Source organism: Chamaea fasciata, unplaced genomic scaffold, assembly GCF_029207755.1.
Source record: "Chamaea fasciata isolate MVZ Bird 193981 ecotype frontalis unplaced genomic scaffold, bChaFas1.0.hap1 SCAF_18, whole genome shotgun sequence".
Classification (NCBI taxonomy): Eukaryota; Metazoa; Chordata; class Aves; order Passeriformes; family Sylviidae; genus Chamaea; species Chamaea fasciata.
In genome coordinates, this window is record NW_027094103.1 from 11,310,435 (window position 1) to 11,333,254 (window position 22,820).

Here is a 22,820-nt window from a genome sequence, read left to right on the forward strand (position 1 = left end):
TCACAGTTGGTTTCTGAGGCAGAGGTTGGTGTGGCTGGAGACAAGTTGTTGGAATAAACACAGCTGTGTTTTTTCCATCAGTGTGTGCTCATTTACTGGGTCAGTCAGCCACAGACCCTGGCTGTGCAAAGGTGCAGGGTAAATCCCTGTCCCTGGGGAAGCACTGGGGCTGTAGGATCCACTCTCAAATTTCACCTTGGGTGGGGTTCACTGTTGTTGAAATCAAATAAAGCTGTGGTTATACCTATTACAGGGAATGGTTAGAGCTTATTAATAGTGAGGCAGACAACCTGCCATGGGATGTACAGTCAACTTTGCAATCAGTTGTGCTTTCAAATGCTTGATTGCTTACAGTTCTGCCCGGACAGCCTTCAGTGCCCCCAGGCTAAGGGTTCAGATGAACCCCTCTGAGTACCCTGTGAGGACTTTTCCCTTTGAAGAAAAGGAATTTTTATCTCCATCACACTAACCGAGAAGCTCTTGAACTGATTTTGTTCACGTTCCCCTGTAAATGTCAACGCTGGGCAAAGCCACAGCCACAAAATACTACAGTCCAGGGTTTCAGAGGGAACAGTGGCCTTGTTTCCAGGAGAATAGCCTGAAACACAGACTGCCCACAGACCCAAGGGATTGGGCAGCTCCAGGAAGCAGCTCGTGTTCCAGCACTGGAGCAGTTCCCACTGCTGCTTTGGGTGAAGCACAGCTTTAATGCCGGGCTCAGTCTGGCTAATGGGCACGTCTGACCCTGATTTTCACTTCAAAAAGAAGCCTTAGTTGGAATGATTTAGAAAGGCGGGATTTTCTATACAGTCCCAGGGTTTGTGCAGGCAAAAATACCTGCATTACAATAATTCTGCTGGATCCCTGGTGGTGTGTGGAGTTTCCACCCATCTTCCAGGGCATAAGAAAATCCTCATGGCTTTAGCCCACAAGCAGTGCCACTTGTCACATGCCACGAGCACAATGAAAGGGCCCGTTCAAGCCATAAGATGAGAGGCTCAGGGGAAAAGTAGCCTTGAGTTATCTGGATGCAGAAGAGAGAATTCAGCACCTGTGGCAATGAACAAGATCAGGCCCTGTTATCAGCTTGGACTGGTGCCACCAGCAGAGACAATCTGCTGTTTCCAGTGTGCCATTTCAGTTGAAGCTGTTTGGACCTAACCTGGGAATGCAATGCTGGGATTATCATCACAGCAGCCTTGGGAAACAGGGCTCCCTTCCTGAAATTCAGTGTAGTTTTTGCAATAAAACTAATCTGATTGCATCCTCCAGTTCCCTTTATGCAGCCCTGCCTGGGAGGGACACGTAGGACACAATCAAATTCTCTTTCCTGGCATCTCGTGCACTTATGATCATTGTCCTACCAGTACTTCGCAGGGCGAGTTGGCTTCCCTAGCTCCCAGGTAACCCAATTTGGGTTTTCCCCCAGTTTTTTAATTAAGCAGAAATTAATTCCACTTCTATGAACCGGTGGCCACTTTCTGCTCCCAGGTACTGATAAAAATGCAGAATTAATCACTTGCCTGTCAGCGTTGGGTGGAACCCCCAACCTCCTCATACCCACAAGTGCAAATTGTCATCGAGCAGGAACTCCTGGCCGTTTACTGAAGGGGTGATTGAGGAGCTCAGAGACACACACAAGTTCCCTAAGTGGAGGGAGGGAAAACAAAGAGATCTTGTTCTTCTTCTGAGGCACAGATTGTTATCATATCACAAAAGCCAGCAGCTGAAAAGATTCCAGTCAGGAAGCACCGTGCTCTGAGAACGGGTTAGACTGCCTGTCCTTCCCGGGAGACTGACACCCAACGGGATCCAGGATCCGGGATGGAAATGAGTTATCCTGACTGCTGGGCTCACAGCCATTATCAGATGCTGAAGTGTTTTACATACCTCCTTCTCTGTGGGTTCCTCTTGTCATTCCCCAGAACACGTGCAAGAGCAGCTGCATTCAGCTGTGGTGTCAGATGAGCGATACCTTGAAAACCCAGAGAGCAAAAAACACCCCCAGCCAGAGCAGCTCGATGTTGAGTGGCAGAGGTAGTATTTTATTTTTTTTTGAGCATCCCTCCTCAAGGACACTAAATTTAGAGTTTGTAAAACATCACTAAATGAAAACAAAACATTGCCAATAACAAAAATGCAAACCTGCTGAAAAGGAAAATGCAGCAGCATTCAAGTATCAGAAAACATGAGAGCTAAAGTGCTTGAGAGAATTTCTTAACTATGCAGAGTCTGAAGTCAGTGTTCCCCTAGAAATGCTATTTTTAAAACAGCACCTGCCTGGCTGCATAGGATTTTTCTCCAATCTATAGCAGGATAACACTACCAAGCCAGAGCCATTACCCCAAAGGGCTAGGAGCAACACATTTCTTTCTATCCCTCATACTGAAATAAATTATATTCGAAGAAACACATTATAAAGTTCAGGCAGCTGAAGCTGGACTTCAAGGAACATGACAGAACGGATTTCCCATGCAGTGAAGTCGCTAGCATGGCCTGAAGCTGAACAAAGCTTTGGTGGGATTTATAAAGTGCTCTCTTTTAGTGTTTTATGCCTGTCTTTAGTAGTGTTTTTTTTTTCACACCAGCACCAGGGTTGTGAGTTAAAAAAAACTCTGAAGTAACAGACCAATTTTCAGTGGATGCTGGAGCCAGACAGACATTGCACAGTGCACACAAATAACGTTAAAAAACTACAAACAAATCAAACCAAAAAAACCCCAAGCCCCAAAACCTAACCCAGTCATGGTAAAACGTCTCATCCTTAAAAACAAACACCCACCAAGCACCAAGAGCAAATCAGAAAGTAACATCTGCCTCCCGGTCCCCTGGCTTGTCCCAGCAAGGATGGATACTACGTGATACAAGCTCAGCAGCAATGGTTGAGAGCCCGAGCCTGCAGGCACTCAGTGCAAAACTCTCCCGGCATTCAGCTCCATGGGAGTGATCCAGTTTTCGCCAAAGCCGAAGGGAACTCCCTACAGGCTTCAGCCAACTTTGGATTAGCCCCATAGATTGACAGAGGGAGCAGGACCTTGCTTTACAGTCACCGTTTTTCTATCCAGCCACAAAAGCCACCCCCTGAAATTCCTGGAGGGGTTTTCAACCTCCCCCTCCACGCATGCATTTAACATCCATTACAGTTAATAGCAGTTACACATGCAGGTCGATGGGAGAGAAAAGTCCCAGTCGAGAGGAGTTAGAAAAGAAACCCAGTAGAAATGCTGAGAATTGCTAAAGACCCAGCTCCCTCGAGTGAATCCCTGTTTTGCCAGCTGGCAGGTGCCCGCTGAGCCATCCTGCAGGAAGCTCTATGGTGTGTGTTTGGGTGTGCAGGGTGCGTGACGTGGGGCGAGCCAGCGGCGCCGTTGTGCCACCTCCGTCCCAGCGTCCCAGGGAGCGTCCGAGCGCCGGCCGCGGCCGCCCTCACTTGGGAGCGGCGTTGGGGAAATCGTCCTGTGCCACGGCCGGCAGGGAATGGTCTATCCTGAACTCCTCCTCCAGCCCCTTCGCCGAATCCCCCCGGGCTGCAGGCTGGACACTGTCCGTGCCTCCCCCCTCCAGCCCCAGGATTTGTCTCTGCACCAGCTTGGAATAAAGGCCTCCTTCTTCCATCAGCTCCTTGTGCGAGCCCTGCTGCACCACGCGGCCCTTGTCCAGCACAATGATGTTGTGTGCCCTCTCCACAGTGCTCAGCCTGTGAGCTATGACAAGCACCGTGTGGTTCTGCAAGTCGCCGTAAATCGCCTGCTGAATCTGTGGGGAGAAAAGGCGTTTAGTGCCCGGGCACTGGGAGAGCAGCAGCTTTGTGGTCTGTGTCCAGAAACCTGTGGACAGGAGCTGTGTTCTCCTCTGGCTCCCTGCAGCACTACCAGCACCAGCATGTCCAGCCCAGCTCCCAGCTGCAGCCCAAAGACCATCTCAGTTCAGCCAGGTGAGGTATGAACACAGGTCTGATCCTGTAAACTGGGGACTTGTTACAGCTGGGCCCCAAACTGGGAGGCCACGTGGTGCTGGCAGAGACTGCAGGGAGCCCATACCTGGTGAATGCAGCTGCTCAGAAAGGCAGGATTCTTTCCTGAGTGTAGCAGGTCAAGGCAAGAGAGGTTTTTTCCCAGTCGAGAGACAATAGCACTGACGTCTAAAGGCAGGCAGGTGGCCATCAGGCACATGTCACATTGACACCCCTGGGTAGCCAAAACCAGCCCTGGGCTGGCATCAGGTACCACACATGTGACTGAGGACCTGTGAGGCAGCAAGCTGCTCCAAGGTCAGACACTTGTGCTGCCCTCTTGGATTGGAGGCACGTCCTCAAATCGCAGCCTTGAACAGGCTTTCCCTCATGTCATTGCATCAGGGAGGCCAAACTGCTGCTGGTACATCACATCCCAGACAGACAAACCAGTTTACAGGATGCTCAAGGCTTTTCCTGCAAGTGTGGCTTCCTCGGTGCCTCGGCTGGGATTTGAGCTTAGGAAGTCCTACTCTCCTTGCTGCAGCACCATTTTATAGGGTCTTCCCCTGTATCCTGTCCTAAAAGGCTGCACAGAGTCTCGGTACACCAGTTAACATTTTCCACACTGAAAAAATCAGCAGAGACCCCTACTTCATCAGGTTTGCCAGGCGTTGGCTGCTGTGAGCATGGAATTATTCCTTTCCTGGTGGCTACAAGTGCATAGGAAGCAAATTCCTGCTAGGGAATTAGCGCTTTACTCAACCCTCTGATCACATCATGTCAAGAGTAAGTTTGTCCACTGGCTGGGAACTGAGGCCACAGTCTGTCCTCCAAACCCTCTCTGGCCCGAACTCCCAGGTCAGCCACTCACCGCGTGCTCGCTCTCCGCATCCAGCGCACTCGTGGCTTCATCCAGGATGAGGATGGGAGGGGCTCGGATCAAGGCCCTGGCAATGGCCACTCTCTGCTTCTGCCCACCTGACAGCTGAGCTCCTTTTTCACCTGCCTCTGTCGGGTCAAGGGAGAGAGGAAGGGGTCAAAATAAGAATCAAGAGCTGCCAGGAAGTGCAGCTGCCAGGCCCAGAAGCAGGGTGGGTACCTGTGTGGTAGCCGTCCTGTAGCTCGGTGATGAAGTTGTGGGCATTGGCCTTCTGGGCAGCCTGAACCACTGACTCGAAGGAGGCTGAAGTTAAGCCATAGGAAATGTTATCTGCAATGGAGCGGGCGAACAGCACGGGCTCCTGGCTCACCAGGGAGATCTGCAGGAAGCAAGGGAGAGCAGGGGTCAGGAGCAGAAGATGCACTGCACAATATCTTGGACCACTGACGTTTGTTCCTGCTGGGTAAGGACCGAGATCAAGATATAGAAATGTCATTAACCAAGTGCTCAAGGTGACCTTCCAGTGAGGCTGCCAATGTCAGGGTGCCCAGTTTGCATCTTCTGCTGGAAAGTCACTTTGCAGGAAAGAAACCTGATGCAATGCTGGCATGTTGGCATTTGGGATGGACTTCCCCCTCCTAAAGCCTGCTGTGGTTTGGCTCCAGATCTGTTATTCCCATCACTGTGCTTTTCACAGAATGGAAAACCAGTTGCTGGGATAAGTCAAGCTGGAGAGACCCTCTCCCAGGCCCTTGCTGATTTTCCTTTCAAGGTCAGTAATCACACTTGGGCCATGTGAATGAGCCCTCTTCCATCTTTTAATCCCAAATGAGCAAGTTAGGGATGTAACTGCTGTAATTCCTTAATTGCTTAGCAACAGTCTCCCTGTCCTGCCTTACAGCCATGGCTGTTCACTGTCACGTTCAGCTGCTTTATCAAACCACTGATATTGGAATAAATCAAACCTTTCAAATTATTGCTCGGAATTGTGCGTGAGAGAGCCAGGGAGACACGGTCATATTTTAACTGACTTCTCCCCACGCTCCTAACACCACACCAGGCTTTCTAAACTGAAAGACTTGCTTGGCCTTTGATTTTCGCTCTGTACGGGCAGGGAATGTAAATTAGTCACAGTGACTTTGGCTTTCCAGCCTGTCTCTGATCAATTGTTTTCAGGTTTTCCTGCTGACTGCTGAGGCCATTTGCTCTGGGGGCAAACAAAGGAGGCAGTTACTTGCAGAGATGAAGGCTGATCTGTGCTGACACACAGATGAGAGCTGAGGGGCCCGGACCCCTCTCCTAGGCAAAGCACCAGCCCTTCTGGTGCTCCAGCTGCTGCCAGGATCCTGAGAAGTTTAACTCCCCATTAGCTGAGAATTATTGTAGGTAGAAATTGCTGGAGGAATGCAAAACTCTTTTTCCAAACCCAATTTAGATGATAATTAATCCAAGCGCCAAAAACATATTTCTACTGTGTTGGCCAAAAAACACCAAACAAAACATGTTTTTTGTTCTGTTTTTGGAAGGCTCCCCCTTCCCCTTGAAACCACCCTCCATCCCTTTCCCTTCCACCCCCACAAAATTATCCAAATTAATTTCTTGGACTGCTTCCAGCCTCCAGCTTTCTGGACATTTCCGAAGCTGCCGGATCAAATCCAAAGCAACACGCAGCAGTGCCATGCATCCCCTCTGAGCCCTGCAGCTGGTAACTGGGCTAAGCAGAACACAGGTATCACAACCAGAATACACGTATCAGTCGCTCGTACCACGGAGTGCAGGTACTTGTGATCGTACATGTTAATGGGATGCCCATCCAGCAGCACCTGCCCGTCCTGCAGAGGGTAGAAGTTCTCCAGGATGTTGACACAGGAGCTCTTGCCACTCCCTGAAGGACCCACCAGCGCTGTCACTTTGCCGGGGTGCAGGGTGAAGGACACGTTCTGCAACATGGATGGGAGAGCACGCTCAGGTCCAGGCTTTTCTCAACGTCCTTAGGCACTACACAAGAGAAATAGCCAGAATCTGGCCAGAGCGACCCTCTGCCTTGGTGATGTGCCACATCAGCCATTTCTCCTGGCTCCGAGGGAGCCAAAAGCCTCCAAATTGCTTCAGATTTGCCTGCTGATGTAGCAGGTCCTCTAAAAAGCAAACTGACCTCTTTGCTGCTTTCCCCTGCCTCATGATCCCTCTCCCCTCTCCCACGGGAACAGTCTGAGGCAGCTTGGCACAAAGCCCTGTACCATGCTGACATGTTTAATGCCTGAGCAGGGAACAAGGGTTTTATTAATAAATCTCATTCCTTGTAAGGAAGGCCGGCCCTAAACACCCGCTGCTCCTTTTAATCTGTTTTCCAGCATGCCCTGAGCCTCCCTTTACACATCTCTGACAGGCAGCTGACAGTCTCCATGGCCTGGGGTTTGGTTCTTGCCAGGATGGAGCAGCAGCACGTGGCGCTGGGAGGGCTCACCTGGAGAACCTGCGTTGCGGAGCGAGTGCGGTAGGAGAAGGTGACATTCCGGAACTCCACCTTCCCATCCACGTGATCCGGGGCCAGGGAGCCGTCGTGCATCATCGTGGGCTTGCGGTCGATGAATTCAAAGACCTTCTCAGCAGCTCCCACTCCCTGCATGAGGCCGCTGTACACGGAGCCGATGGACTGGAAGGGAAGAGGCAACGGTGAGACCCTCCCAAGGGATGGGGAAACCAGCCTGTGCCACTCCTAAGGACAATGGCTGAGGCATTCCCAAGTCTCCCATCGCCTGACACTGACTGCAGTCACCAGACACAGGAAAAGAAAACTCTTCCTCCTCTGTTGGGTATGGAGGGGATACATGGACAACCCAGGGAAAGGGTGTTTTTCAATATTAAACCCAGAGCTGCAGAACAGTTTGTACTGTAATGCCCCTCCCACCAGGAGAGGAAAAAAACACCCCAAACCAAACTAAATCCACACCAAAACCACAGCCTGGAAACCCCACCAGAGCCTGCAGTCATCTGAACAGATGGTGAGAGCTGGGCGAGCTGCCTCCAGCTCTGCTCTGCCCCTGCACAGAGGCTGAAGCACCACCAAAACCACACTTGGCTGTGAGGAAACCTCGACTGGATCATTCCTGTCTGGATTAGCCAAGTTTATGCCTCTGCAAGGGGAAGGCAGCCCTGGGTGGGCTCTACCATCCCACCCACAATCCCATCTTGCTAACGTGCTGCCAACGCAGCAGCTTGCAGCCTATTCCAGGGAAAAGGAAAAAAAACCCAGTAATATAATTAAGTTTTTAATGAAGCCTGAAATTTAACAGGCAGCTTTGTAATCCCTTCATTCTTCATGCCAGGAAATGTGCTTGGCAGGCAGCCAGGGCTCTGCCCTTCAGCAGGGCCACCCTGACCCCTCTGGTCCCAGCTGCTTTTTTGGGGGACAAGCTGCTTCTGGAACAAGAAGGTTGTGAGACCACAGCAGGGGAGGAATGGGGAGCAGAGGGGAGAATCCCCCCTCTGGCAGTGCCACAGCACCAGAAAAATGTATCAGGGGAAAATCAGCACTGGATCTATCCCTGCAACTGCCCTGGGACCTTCTGGGATAGCCCAGAGCGTGGAGAGGCCCTGGCTGTGGCTGCCCCACCCATGAAAGTGTCCAAGGCTGGGTTGGATGAGGCTTGCAGCAACCTGGGAAGGTGTGGAAGGTGTCCCTGCCCATGGCAGGGAGTTGGAATGAGACGGTCTTAAAGGTCCCTTCCAACCCAGCCTGCTCAGGGATTCCCAGAACTGACTCACCTCCATGCAGTCTCCCAAGACAAACTCATAAATGATGAAGGATATCAGGTTTCCACTCGTCATTTGCCCAGAGATCACGAGGTGCCCACCATAGTAAAGGATGCTGACCTGGACCACCAGCAGGGTCAGCTGAAAGCAAGAAAACATCCCAGAATCAGCAAGGACAACGGATATATTGGTGCATTTGTCGTTACTCACACAACAGCCCAAACTTGGTGTGCTGACATTTGTTCTTTGAGCCCTGAGCTGAGGATCCCTGACAGTGCAGCTGGCAGCCCTAGGAGGGAGCATGGAAATGAGAAAAACAACTCAAGTACATGGGCTGATTTAAGGAGCTGGGCAGATATCTTTCAACGAAACAAGTCCCGAGGGACAACAGCCAAGGAGGCAGAATTTATCTGAAATAACAGAGCATCTCATGAGCTTGTCTCTTGGACTAAGGTCCTCAAGCATAATAATCTAGGTTCAAATTATCCAAGGCATGCAGTCACCTCACCACTAAAATAAATTTCTGTTATGTGAGTGTGACACATTTCACTTTAGAACACAAAATCAAGCCAGGAGTTAATGCAGAATATCCTCCTTGCCTGTACAAGTCCCTGAAGGATAACTCCAGCTGTCGTCTGAAGTCAGTGTGGGGGCTACCACCTACTCTAGAAAGGAGGCAGATCAGCTCTGATGTGACAGATACCAGCCCCTTTTATTCAGCTGGTTTTGTTCCAGGTGCTCCAAAAAGCAGCCGTTCCTTGATGCCCTGTGGCCCCAGAAGAGGCTGTAAATTCACACAGATAAAAATACAGGGGGAAAAATGCCTCCTCTACAGCTCTGCCATGATCTGACCTTAAGCTCCTGCATTCCCTCCAAGAAAGACTCTACCAGGGCTGAGCTATATCCCTTGTCTTCTTTCTACGTGAGCCCTGCAGGAGCGGTTTTTGAGAGCTTTTGCCTTCTTAGATTTGTCAGGATCAGTGTCAACCCAGTTCATGCTCCAGCTTCACCTGGGAGCCCAGAAACGACGCCAATAAATGCTCCCATTTTGTTTCCAGACTTGGGAAGCCATAAAGTGTCTCACAGCTGCACGAAGGCACCATAAGTCACAGACCCTTCACCAGCGACTGCCTCGATCCCTGAACGTGCAGAGACAAGGGCAACCTCACGCGAGGGTTTTGCTGGAGAAGCCCCAAACCATCTGGTGTTAAATGATGAAAAAGCATTTTGCAGGGGAAAGAAAAAAAAAAAAAGCAGCCCAAAGCCAAAGCCCAGCAGCCTCCCCCTGCCACCACCCACACGCAGAAAACCTCCGTTCCTGAGCAGAAGCTCAACCAACGCCGCGGCTGTTCCCAGCCGGAGCCCCGGAGCGGAGCTGGCACAGGCACATACTGCAGCACCACGCAGCCATGGGCTGCTCCACGACCTTGAGCTCTTAACAATTACTGCCCCATTTGCAGGAGAAACCAGGCAGTTCCACGGAATGACACAACGCTGCCTCGGGGCGGAACGGGATGTGTTTTTTTGATGGATGAAAATAACAAATGATCAAAAGCCCGGGAAATACTGGCAGCGGACAGCAGGGCTGGGCTCACCCCACGGAGTTCCCTGGAAGTGGAGGAGAACCACGTGTGCTTTGGGATCTGGAGAGACTGCCCTGCCCATCCCAGCCCCAGGGCCATGCACCTACCCCACTGGACCAGACGTAGTAGGTGTAAGCCATGGCCTCCCGCTTGTTGAGCTTGTACACCTGCTGCAGCTTCTGCCAGTACACGTTGGCCTCCGTCTCCTCGTTGGCGAAGCTGCGGACGGTCTTCATGGCCGAGATGGTCTCCTCGGCCGTGTTGTTGGCCTTGGCCAGAGCGCTCTGCACATCCTTGGAGAGTTTCTGCAGGGAGCAGGGGGAGGCAGAGGGAGCTCAGTGAGCGCCAGGCTGCCTGTGGCACATCTCCCCACTCGCCCCGGGCTCTGGAACCCCACCAAGTGACTCCAGAGAGGGAGAAGAGAGGGCACAAGGACAGGCAGATGCATGCGGGACATTCCACAGCCCAGCCACCTCTTCTATCAGACCTGAGATGCTTCCACTCCTGGGCATGAAGCCAGGTAAGAGCCCAGGCTACACCTGTCTGCCCACACAGGTTCAATGTCACCTTCCTGCCCCCCCTGCTGGCAGCAAAACACTCCAGGTCACTCCCACCGGCTCCAAGGCCACCACAAGCTCCTTGATGGCTTCACGGGGAGACCAGCACAGCACTGCGGCAATGCCAGCTGCTCCTGCCTACCTGGTAGTACTTCCCATAGACATCAGACACCAGCATGATGATGGGGAAGCCCATGAAGGTGACCAGGGAGAGCTTCCAGGAGAGGCTGAACATGAAGAAGATCACGCCCGTGGCCTTCACCACGTTGCGCAGGAAGATGTTGATGTTCTGGGAGACCAGGTCGCTTACGATGGTGGTGTCCGACGTCAGGCGGGAGATGACGTCCCCTGCAGCAACGAGGGGTCAGGGACGTGTCACCACGGCAGGTCACTGCCTAACCGTGTCCCACATCCCATGCCAGGGGCCAGATGGAGCTCCCCATCCAACCAGCTGGGGGTCTGAAGGGTGGCATGGAAGGGGGGCAACTCTCCACCGCTGTGGATGCAAAGCAAAACAGAGGAGCTTGGATTGCTGCATGCACGAGGAGCAGGAGGTGGCACCTGCAGGCACAAGCTACATGCCTGGGTCACCAAGGGTGCCTGTAGGACAGCAAAGGGGCCTGTGACAGCATCCTATGCTGGAGGGCAGCCCACAGGCCACACACAGCCTGGAGCTGACCCAAGGGACCTGAGGACATGGGTCCAGCTGCTAAGGGATGAAGCTCTGGCGGTGCCTTTTGGTAGAGCTGAGTGTTACAGCCAGCAAACATCACACTGAACTCCCAAATCCTTGGCCCGGGTTTGAGTCCAGCTGAATTCCCATGCTTTTGTGCAAGTCCAGGGTTACCCGTATCCCACTTCCAGTAACATCTCTGCTGTCCTCAGCTACCAAGGCACTGTGCAGTGACTGCTAAATACAGCAACAGCCTCAAAACTATAAATACCACTGAGACAAAATTAAATGTGTGAAAGTTACACCAGAGTGGCACGGCCTGGGACCGGGACTGGGACAGGACTGAACTGCAAGCGGGGAAAGCAACAAGCACACCCAGAAAGCCTCACACATCTGAGGTTTCAGGGACTGGAGCAGAGCTGGAGAGCGGCCCACCGATAGGCACTGATGGCAGGAAGGAAATGGGAGTTTTGGGGGTGGGACTTCTGGATGCCAGGCTGTTGGGTGGCAATAGGGCATCCCCACGGTGGGAAACAACAGAAAGGGAAGAGTTTTCTGCCTCTATTTCTAACCACGAGCACACGGGTGCTGCCTCTGTCTGCCCCCAGTCTGCTGTATGGCAGTAGAGCAAGCAGAGGGGAAAAAATCTGGGATGGGACAGAGGGGTTAGAGCAAATCCAGGGGGACAGAGGAACCAACCTGTGCGGTTCTCATCAAAAAAACTCATCTCCTGAGACACCAGCGACCTGAAGAGGCAGTTGCGAAGGCGGATGTTCAGTCTTGCAAAGATGAGCGTAAAAACGCCGCCCCGGATACCTGCGGCAAATGAGCTAATTGCAGATAAGAAACGTTATAGAGCCATGGACACGAAACCCTCTCAGCAACACAAACACCCCCACGCCGGGCCAAGGGCCTGGGCAGTGCTGACACCACTTATCACCAGCCCACACCTCTCCTGGGTGCCACCAGCACAGTGGTGGCTGGTCCTAACCATGGTAGTCACAAGGTTTGGGAGGGAACACAGCACTGCTGGAACAGCACTCCCCAGGGAACCCATTCCCTGTGTCCACTCCTGCTCCCCCACCTCCAGCAGATGGACATGAAGGGCTACACAAAGGCCTCGTGACTGCCAGCCATGGCCTCTCTGCATCGTGACAGCGCAGAGAATTCACAGCACATCCCTGGGGTCTGGCAGCAAACAGGTGGAGTAGGTGCCTGTGCCCACCATCACCACGAGCTCCTGTGGGAAAACCCCAAACTTCTTGCCAGGGCCAAATCCAGCCCCTGGATTACCTTCCTATGGCGAGCAGAGACATGACCAGCACTGCTGTGGAGAAGCGATCCATGCTCTTCTGCACCACGATGCCGTCAATGGCCAGCCCCGTGTAGTAGGGCAGGAAGGTCTCTCCTGCAGGACAAGCACAGCACATGGAGGTTGAGCCCCACTGCATGGGATTGGCATGGGACCTGTATTCCCAGCTGTGACAGCCTGTGGACAACCCCATCCCCACCACAGAGATACTCGGCCATCACACAATAAACCCTGAGAGTGTGGCACGTGGGGATGTTGCCATTGTATTTTATCCCCTCATGCATTAGGTTTTGCCCCACTGCATTTGCTCACCCACCCCATGCAGCACGTGCCACCCAGCACCCCCAAAAAAAGCAATCCTAGGGTGCTTCCAAGCCCCACCACCATGGCTCCTCCATCCCTCCTGGTGAGGATGGGAGCACAGCACGGCCCGCCTGGTCCCTCCACTCACCCAAGGCGGCCACGAGGAGGAAGAAGGAGGCGATGCCCAGGAAGAAGGCATCTGGCTTGGTGTAGGACAGCAGTTTATGGATGGTGGGACCTGCTGCCTCCTCCCTCTTGTCCCTGGGGGTGCCCCCATCACAGCTCTCCTCTACCTCAGCACGGGACTCGGAGCCGGGCCCCAGCGCCTCGCGGGAGGAGGTGACACAAGCCAGCAGCTGCCACAGCCCGAAAGTGGCCGCCAGCGCCACGTAGGTCCAGGCAAAGAGCCCCCAGAACCAGGGGTCCTTGATGGTCTTCCGCACCTCCGAGTAGAGCAGCAGCTTCACCATCATGTAGATGCCCATGAGGAGGCAGACGACGGCGATGAAGGTCCGCGATGCCCTGAGGCGCCGGGGGCCATAGGCCGTGTTGGTGGCCACGCCGATGGCAGCCCCCAGCAGCACACAGCTGCGGTACAGGCAGCCCCCCCAGATGTCCAGCAGCGAGTTGAAGATGTTGAAGTGCCGCAGGTCCTGCAGGACATTCTGGCCGCCCTGGCCGTGGGTGTAGAGCAGCGTGGTGACCACCACGTCGGCCCCGCTGAGCGCCAGCGTGCTGGCCACGGCCTTCCAGGCGCGCATCCTCGTCACCAGGCTGGAGGTCACTGATGTAGTGAGGTGAGGGGCAGTCCTAACACAGGAAGGACGTGCTCATGTCGGCCTCTGCTGCGGGGTGAGAAGAGGGGGATGGGGTTATTTACCCCAGGGAGGAGGCAGGGAAAGGGAAGCAGGATGGGGGGACAACTGTGCCAGCTCCCCACCAACCCATCCTGACCCCAGACACCACTGTCTGCACCTCCCTCCCCTCCCCTGCTGCACACGCCCCAAGGTATTTCATTAAATGAGCAGCACGAAGGAAGACAAACTTCCCTCCCGGATGCCTTCACCCATTCCGAATCCCAAAGCAGAAATCTGCACATCCCGATGGGAATCTTTGTCCCCGCTTGCTGTGGTGGCTGCTGGGTGCTGCCATGACATGCATGCAGCCACGTGTCCTGAGCTACGGAGCCGTGCAGGTGTTAAACTTGGACAGTCATCATCCCAGAGTCCCTGCCCAGCTTTCCCGGGACAAAGCTGGAACCGAGCAGTCAAAACCGTAGGAAAGCAGACAGGGGAGCAGCTCAGCTCTACAACGGATCCCCCTCATCAAAATAACACTAAACCGTATGTACTGCAGCTTGTCACACCTTACTGTCCCCAGCTCTCTTGGATATTAATTCGGGGTGGCTCACTAAACCCGCTGTGCAGTCAGCGTGCAGTTCAATGACACAACAAAAATCCCGAGAGGAAATTAAAAAGGGATTGGAATTCCACAGCTGCGTCCCGTGGGAGAGGAAGGCTCCGGAGCGGGCGGGACGCTGCCTTTGCTGTCGCCCGGGGGTCTGTCCGGCAGCAGCGGTGCTGGGGCAGGGTCGGAATGGACACAGGAAAGGGCAGAAAGCTCGACTTGTTTTAAGCCGAGAGAACCGCTCACCTCCTCCGGTGCCGTGCCCTGAGGAGCCACGCATTGGCAAGAGGGAGGTACCTGATCCTGAAATTTGTGCTGGGTCAGCAGCTGGTGACGGTGCAGAGTGCGGAAGGCACCGCACAAGGGGTGCCATGTGTCGGCCACACTCCGGCCTGCGTGACCGCAGCTCCCCAAAACCAAACCACCGGGACGAAGGGCAGCCCTTGGCACTGCACAAGCTGCGCCCTTGGGCGAGAGCTGCTCGGTGGTCGGGCAAGTGGGATAAAAAGCTAAAAAGCGGAGGAGAACAGGGCAAAGGCTGCAATCTGGGGTAGCACGGCGGTTTACGGGGTGGGTGGGGAAGAAGGGATGGAGGCAAAGCAGAGCAGCGATGCCAGGGAGGAGCAGGACACGCTTCCCAGGGTGCTCGCTGCTGCCATCCGCTGCAAAGCTGCGCGGATCCGGCCCATGGAGGAGGAGGAGGAGGAGGAGAAGAAAGAGGAGGAGTAGGAGGCAGCCACCGCAGCTCCCCACCACCCGCAGCCGTGTCCGCAGCCCCCGAGCTGGAGCCGCCCAACGTCCCCACTCGCCTTCCCCCCCGTAGAAGAACGTCCCGAGGCGGCGCGGGGGGAGACGGCCGGAAAGGGCCGTGCCCGCCATGCCCCGGCCGGACACCCACACACGGCTCCCCCCTTCAGGGCAGCTCAGCCTCGGCCCGCCCGGACGGCTCTTACCGGCGGCGGCTCGGGGATCGGCGGGATCAGCCCGCTCCGAGCGGCGGCGGCGGCGCGTCCCGGGAACAAGGTCGGTGCTGGGCGTGGCCATGGCGTGGTCCCGCCCCCGCCCCGCCCCTTCTGCGGCTCGCGCCCGGCCCCGCCCACGGCCGGACCGGGCAGCGACACCGGGGACCCCCAAATTCGGGATTAGAGGGAGGGGTCCCCGGTCCCCCCGCTCCGCCCTGTCCCGGTAAATCCCGCCCCGACACGGCAAAGGCAGCCCCGGAATTCTCCCCACCTTAGGTCGTTTTCATCCTCCCCAAACAGACATGTTTTAAATTTTTTTTTAAATTATTTTTATTGGTTCTGTGTCATTTCTGCAGTAGAGAGGGAAAATACAACACAGGAGTTGGCTCAAAAGCAACCGAGAAAAGGGCTCGAAATCCTATTTTTAAAGTTAATCCTTAAAGAGGGGTTCGATGGGGGTTTAATTAACCCCTCAAGAGAGACTTGACAAGAGTTTAATTAACCTCTAACACAGAGGGATCCACTTTCAAGAAATTCAGCCTGTAAATTACTTTCCCCCTTCACCTCCCACTCCAACTCTTTAGGAACAGAAGGGCTCAGGCTCTTCCCTGGACAGCACCCGTACATCCAGGTGGGCTATACGGGTGACAGAGGGGCAGGGCAGTGTCATTATCCCAGAGTTTCCATGTGTTTTTGCAGTGCTGGGCTTAGAAACACCCCTGTGACCCTCACTAGCACAGGCACAGATGTCTTCCAGGATTCCTGGAGTTCACGCCAATCCAGGGGAGAACAGAATGGCAATGTTACAAAAGACAAATTCATTTTTCTCTGCCTGGATAACCAAACCCAAAAATACCACATTCTGTTGTTGATTTTATTTCTGCTAATGAGTGCTTAAAACAAAACAAAACAAAACAATTAAATAAACAACAAAAAAAATCTCTCACTTCAAGCCCTTCCCACATCTGCCAGGAACACAGTCAGACCCGGAGTGACTATTCCTGGCTCAGGCTCACAGCAGGGACACTTTTAAGCTGCAGGAAACATTGGCCGTGGCTAAGCCGGGTCTGGTTTCTGCTTGTCTTCCATCTGCACCCAGATCCCTCCCGGGCTTTGGTGCAATCACTCCCGAAGGGCAACTTCCAAGCCACAGTCAAGGTGGAGCTTTTTGGCAGGACCGAGCCTCTCCCTGCCAAACCTAAACGAGGATGGTGCCACCTCCCTCGGTCCGAGGGATGATCCAAGGGCAAACCCGGACCAGGAAGGGACTGAACAGACCCCCTTGTCTGAACCTTCCCCTTCCTTTCTCCCAGGACAGAGCAGGCACGTCTGCACCCTGCACTCCCACACAGCTGGGCCACAAACCTCGGGGACACTCCGTGCTGTCCCCGGCGCCGCGGGACCCCCGGAACGCCCCAGGGTTAACTGGTTTTCTTCCCGCCAGACATGCTCTGCTCAGGGGGCAGCACCGTCTCGATCTGGAACGACACAAACTGGCCCTTCTTCAGCTTCTTCAGGGAGCTGGCTGTGCTGCCCCCAAACACGTTGTCTTCCACCTTGAAGGCCAGAGAGGGCAGGCCCCGAGTTTTCCTTTTCACACCCTTCCGCTCCCGCTTGCAGGCCGTGGTCATGTTGGAGATCACCTGCCAGGAGAATGGAGGGGATGGGCTTCAAGGTGTCACTCAGGAATCAGCTCAGCTCTGACACAAGCTCAGTGAATCCCAGAATCCCTGGGACCTCTGGAGATCATCCAGGCCAACCCCATGTCCCAGGCAGGGTCACCACATTCAGGTGGGTTTGGAATGTCTCCACAGAGGGAGAATCCAAGACCTCTCTGGGCGGTTCCAGTGCTCTGCCACCCTTAATGGAAAGAAGCTCATCCTCCCGTTGAGGTGGAACTTCTTGTGTTTTAGTTTATGGCTATTGCTCCTCATCTTCTCACCTCGGTACCACCGAGAAGAGTCCGACACTCTTCTGACACCCCTCAGAGATATTTCTGTGGGTTGATGATATCCCCTCTCAGTCCTCTCCAGACTGAGCAGGCCCAGCTCCCACGGTCTCTCCTCACAAGGGAGGCTGAGAGTGAGTGAGAACTGGCAGTGCCAAAGCCGGGTGCACCCGGGGCAAGGGAGGGACCCAGCGGAGGCTTCCCAGCCTTGTTCTCACCACCCCAAACCAGCAGGAGGCCTTGCAATGTGAAACTGCAACTCCACGGCCAGAGCTGTCAGTGCTCCATCAGCAGAGGGCAGAAGGGGATCTAGGCTAGAGTGCCACAAAGCCAGGAAAGCTTTATCACCTCCTGATAGTAATTCCAGCCCCAATCCCTGGCGGGATGCAGGAGAGAGCTGGTGACCCCAACACCGTAAATTCCTTTAGGGACAGGACAGAGCTCTCACTGCCCCGTGCCACGATGTGCAGCTCCCTTTCACAAAAGGGGAGCTGAGCTAGTGAGCCTGAGCTGCCAAAGGGATCAGATCCTACACATCCAGCTCCCAGGCCCTCCTTCCTCCTGTCCCACATTCCTCCTGTCATTCCCTGGCAAGAACAACCACAGTCCAGGTGAGATCAGAGAGAACCTCACAACCCTGACTGAGTGTAAGAAGTGACTGAGCAAACAAAGCACTTGAGCCTTGTCTGTGGTTTTTTGGCATACAGCTCACCAAACACTTCACAGGGGACACTGAGGTCGTTTTTCAAGTGAGGGAACCAAGGAACAGAGAGACAAAATGAGCGCCCAAGGTCACCCAGCACGTCAGACACAGCCAGGAGCTACACGCTGACTTTGCCCTCCAAGCCCATCTCCCTGCCCACTGGTCCACTAGTCCTCATGGTAGCCCCAACCTCCTCCCATTTTGGGGCAGGTTTACTTTAAACCTTTGTAGTTACACAGCATCTCCCCGAAGGCTTCTTGTCCCTGCCTAAGGAGGGACTCCCTTGGCTGATTTGGGATGCAGATTACAAGGCAGGGAGCTGGGCAGGCTGGGACACAGCTCTCATTAGCCTGATGGGGCGAGTCAGTCCCTCGTATTTCATCACCCACCTCCGAGCAGCACCACCAGCAGCTTTCCTGTGGTGCTGGCCCAGAGGGTCCAGCTGTGCTCCTGCTGCCCTCAGCACACACTGAGGTGCCACCTCTCCTCTCAGGCCAAGCTCAGACTTAGCTGCAAAATGATTTCAAGGCACCACAAGACTTACAATCTCCTTGACCGCATTCTGCTGCTCCTGCACCGTGGCCGTGAACGGCGGGAGGCTGTCGGCCTTCCCAGAGCCAGCCCCCCGCTCTTTCGAGTCCTTGACAAAATCCACCTGCAAGGCACAGATTCGGGTGTTACTCTGCAACCAGGGCAGTGACAAAGCTCCTGCAAGGCTCCCCTGTTAAGGGCAGTTACCTCTGAGGACAGGCACACGTATCTGTTGAACATGAGGAAGAAGGGGCTGTACTTGGTGGCGGAGTTGACCGAGGTGCGGAACTCGAAGAGCACGGGGTCCAGGTGTGCGTCCCACTCGCTGGGCTTCTCGTTCACCACGCTGCAGATGGAGGCCCTGAGCACCTCGGAGCTGCAGTCCCCAGGGCTGGGGGGCTCTGTGGGGTCTGTGGGCGTGAGGAGCTGGGAGATGTTCCAGCGCTCGCACAGGTGCCGGCTGACCTGGGACAACACAGGGATCACGGTGTGTCAGCCTCACAGCGGCTTCCAAGGCACCGTCCCCGCTGTGCCAGCAGAGGCTGTGCAGCAGAAAACGCTCCCCAGAAAAGTCAGAGCATGGGAAAATGTTTTGCAACGACTGCTCCCATGCTTGAAGCTTTCCACAGCGCTGGGAAGCTGGGTTAATCCCAGGGTAGGGCTGGAATTTCATGCACACGGTCTTTTCTTCCAAGCAGAGAGGAGTTGCATTGCTGATCCACCACCTTAAATCCCTGCCAAGGTGAAAGCACTGGCAAATCAGCTCCCACTGCCAACAGGGCTGGGGCAGGGATAAGGCAGCATCAGCTCCTCGCCCCCGCTACATAGCACATCACAACTCTGCCTTCAGGACCCGCTGCCCAAAACACCTGCTGAGGGTCACACTGCCCAAAAAACCTGCTGAGGGTCACACTGCCCAAAACACCTGCTGAGGGTCACACTGCCCAAAAACCTGCTGAGGGTCAAACTGCCCAAAAACCTGCTGAGGGTCACACTGCCCAAAAAACCTGCTGAGGGTCACACTGCCCAAAAAACCTGCTGAGGGTCACACTGCCTAAAACACCTGCTGAGGGTCACACTGCCTAAAACACCTGCTGAGGGTCACACTGCCCAAAAAACCTGCTGAGGGTCACACTGCCCAAAAAACCTGCTGAGGGTCACACTGCCCAAAAAACCTGCTGAGGGTCACACTGCCCAAAAAACCTGCTGAAGGATACATTGCTTCCCCCTGACCCACCCCACACCCGACTTACCTCCTCGCAGAAGTCCCAGCTCTGACTGGTGTAAATGTTCTTGGAGGCGCCAAACCTGGGCAAGGAGAGGACACACAACTGGTTTTATTCCATCAGCTGAGGCAGAGCCCAAGGAGTTCCATCTTTATGGGTGCAAATGGGATGGGAAAGGGACAGGACCCTCCAGTGGAGCTGGTGCTAACGAGGCTGCTGTGCCCTCACGTCCCCAAGAGCAGAGAGAGGTCTGCTGGTTCCTGCTCCAAACCAGCCAAGCCTGTTTGCTTTTGAATGATGAGGCAGCAGGAGAAACAAGAGGAGCTTCTTGCTCTGAATTCGAATCTCCACTGGCCCCACGTGTTTTCCACAAGGACAATGTCACATGGTGACACAAACACTTTCTAGGAGAAATCCGGGAATGGCTTTAAAGCTTCTGCAGAGAACTGGGACACAGCTCCCCTGGCCTCGGGCTACTCAGAGAAACATTTCTGCCTCTTTCTTCAGGAGGATAACAGGCTCTTCCCAAGGATTTTGTAAAGAGCAACTGAGAGGCACTGCATGGTCTCTCCTGTAGAAGGGAGAGCTCCTGCTCTCACAGGAAAACATCCTGAGGGCACCGGGTATTTCCGCAACACACCCCAGCACTCCCCATAGCACTGCAGAGGTGCAATACAACCAACAGCAGAGGAGCCCACCTGTAAAAAACAGTAGCCAGGGCTTTAGCCACGGAGAAGGGATCTTTCTTCTGCAGAGGAGCAGCCTCCACCCACTTGGTGAAGTAGTCAGTCACGAGCAGGACGTGTGTGTTGCTCTGGCTTGTCTCGGGAAAAGGCCCTGCGTAAACAGCCATCAAAAAAACCCTCAAGTGATGCCGTCATATCCCCCAACTGGGGAAAGTTAAAAACCCAGCGGCTGCAGAAGTGACCACGACTCTCCCCTGCGATGTCACTCGGCCAGAACACTTTCGGTGACCTCTGTCAGCAAAAATACACCCATCAGAGCTGCAGCTCTGGGCAAGAAGGCACGCCCACAGCTCCCATAGTGTGTGCAGAGGGAGCCGAGCCAAGCCCAGGGATCAGATTCCATCCTGGGCGGCTGCTGTGGCCTCCTTGGCACCTCCTCAGAGGCACCTGCAGCTTTCCCTCGGTGCGTGTGGCAGCAGGTCTGCCACGCTCCTGGCCGGCGGGGAGGAGCCCCGAGAGCCACTTGAGACACTCACTCACCGTGGATGTCTAATCCCAGCACTTCCCAGGGGGATTCCACCCTGACGGGCCGGGCTTTCCGCGTCACGTTCTTGTTGTGCTCCGCGTTCTGGCACGTTTCACACATCTTGATCTGGAGAGGGAAAAGAGGGATCAGAGGACTTGGGAAATGTGCTGACAGATCCTGTCAGACTCAGACTGCACGGGCTGTGGAGGGGTGAGACACACAGCAGGGATGAGCAGTTTCCTTTCTCCCAATAAAAACAAGGAGGCGCAGGAAAAAGAGAGGACAGAACACAAGAGGCTGACGCATCTCACCTTTCACAAGGCTCACCTGACAGCTTTCTCTGACACAATAACCAAGTTTCTCAACGTGGCCTACAGCTAAGCTATTTCTCACCCTGTTTCCAGGCAAATTTTTATTGTCTTTTAACCTCTTACTGCTGGTTAGAGAAATCCCCAGCCCTAGGACGTTGGAGGAGCACAGACCATGCACTGCAAGGTCACTCCTTAAACCACAGTGCTGCAGAGTCCTGCTGCAGGGAACTGCCAGCAATGAAACAGGAGAGGCAAAGCAGCTGAGGACACACTGAGATCCTCCTCTTGCCATAATTTAGGGAATTGGGCAGCTCTGGAAGGAATCCTGACAGCTCAAAGCTAGACTCAGCAACTTGTCTGAAACAATCCCACACTCTCATGCTGACCAAAATTGCCCTGCACGAGGAGGCAGAGGAGGCTTCCTGACACTCAGGGGAAGACATCCAGCCTATCCAGCTGCCTTGGGACGTTCCAAGATCCACCTGCAGAGTAACTCAGAGTGTGGCTTGCCTGCACAGGCACAGGGAATGACATCATGCCTGCACCGGGGCTGTTGTGGCTGCTGCCTCGGGACCGCTGCCAGCACCGGTGTCATGGACACGGTCACTGCTCTCCACTCACCCAGTCCACAACATCCTTCACGATGCCCAGCCAGTAGTACCGGCTCTGGATGCGGTGCACGGTCTTTTTCTGGCCCAGGTGGTTCCCGATTTCGGTGAAATGGCTTTCCAGGAAGACCTGACGCCTCCGCTCGGGATCCACGATCACCTCGCGCTTCTCCTCCTTCTTGGGGCCCACGTAGTAGAGGCAGCCGCCTGCGGATACCAGAGGTTTGTCTCCAACGACATCCTCTCACAGCCGCTCGCCTCCAGGAAAGGGATCATTTTCCACGGTGGGAAACACAGCTCCGGGCGCTGCTGCTGCCCTGGGAGCTCCCGCTGCCCCTGGAGAAGCTGCTAAACCGGAATCACCCCCACGCACGCCCACGGAGCTTTTCCGCACCCCGGACCGTGTGTGAAATCCTCCGCCACAACAAAGCCACCGCGGTCCCCACGGGGCAGCCGCGGAGCACCGGTGCCGCCCGGGGGTGACACGATCCCGGCCCCGCGATGCCCTGAAGCGATGCCAAGGCAACCGGGGCCGCCCGGGGAGCCATGGCGCTGCCCAGAAGGCGCCTCCCCTTCTCTCCCCTCGCCCAGGCTCCGGCACATCCCCGGTGCCAGCGGGGCCGCCTTCCCCCCACAGGCTGGGCCCGGGGCAGCCCGACACCGCCGCGCCGCCCCCCGGCTCCCCACCGTCCACGACGAACTTCTGGGCGTAGCGCTTGAGGTTCTTCCTCTTGATGGAGCAGAAGCTGGGCGGGAAGCAGCCCTCGGCCAGCAGCCGGTAGATGTCCTCGAACTTGCTGCCGTGGCCGCAGGGCTCGGCCGCCACCACCACCTCCCGCTCGGCCTCCGGCAGCGCCGCGTCCATGGCCGGGCCGGGCCGGGCCGGGCCCGCG

The 22,820-nt window shown here is 55.0% G+C and overlaps 2 protein-coding genes across 2 annotated transcripts; both read right to left on the reverse strand.

Moving 5' to 3' along the window:
- Positions 1-2,036: 2,036 nt before the first annotated feature.
- On the reverse strand, positions 2,037-13,800 carry ABCB9 (ATP binding cassette subfamily B member 9). Its single transcript, XM_066199541.1, has 11 exons — positions 13,168-13,800; positions 12,698-12,812; positions 12,104-12,234; positions 10,874-11,079; positions 10,282-10,479; positions 8,604-8,732; positions 7,303-7,491; positions 6,602-6,775; positions 5,055-5,214; positions 4,827-4,963; positions 2,037-3,756 (listed from the first exon to the last, which is right to left on the reverse strand). Exons 1-11 carry the CDS (start codon positions 13,778-13,780, stop codon positions 3,427-3,429), a joined length of 2,382 nt encoding a protein of 793 aa, XP_066055638.1. The 5' UTR covers positions 13,781-13,800; the 3' UTR covers positions 2,037-3,426.
- Positions 13,801-15,730: 1,930 nt separating this feature from the next.
- GIN1 (gypsy retrotransposon integrase 1) lies at positions 15,731-22,811 on the reverse strand. The gene is made up of 8 exons (XM_066199945.1): positions 22,615-22,811; positions 21,941-22,134; positions 21,023-21,134; positions 20,495-20,633; positions 19,824-19,878; positions 18,778-19,035; positions 18,584-18,694; positions 15,731-17,031 (listed from the first exon to the last, which is right to left on the reverse strand). Exons 1-8 carry the CDS (start codon positions 22,790-22,792, stop codon positions 16,810-16,812), a joined length of 1,269 nt encoding a protein of 422 aa, XP_066056042.1. The 5' UTR covers positions 22,793-22,811; the 3' UTR covers positions 15,731-16,809.
- Positions 22,812-22,820: the final 9 nt, after the last annotated feature.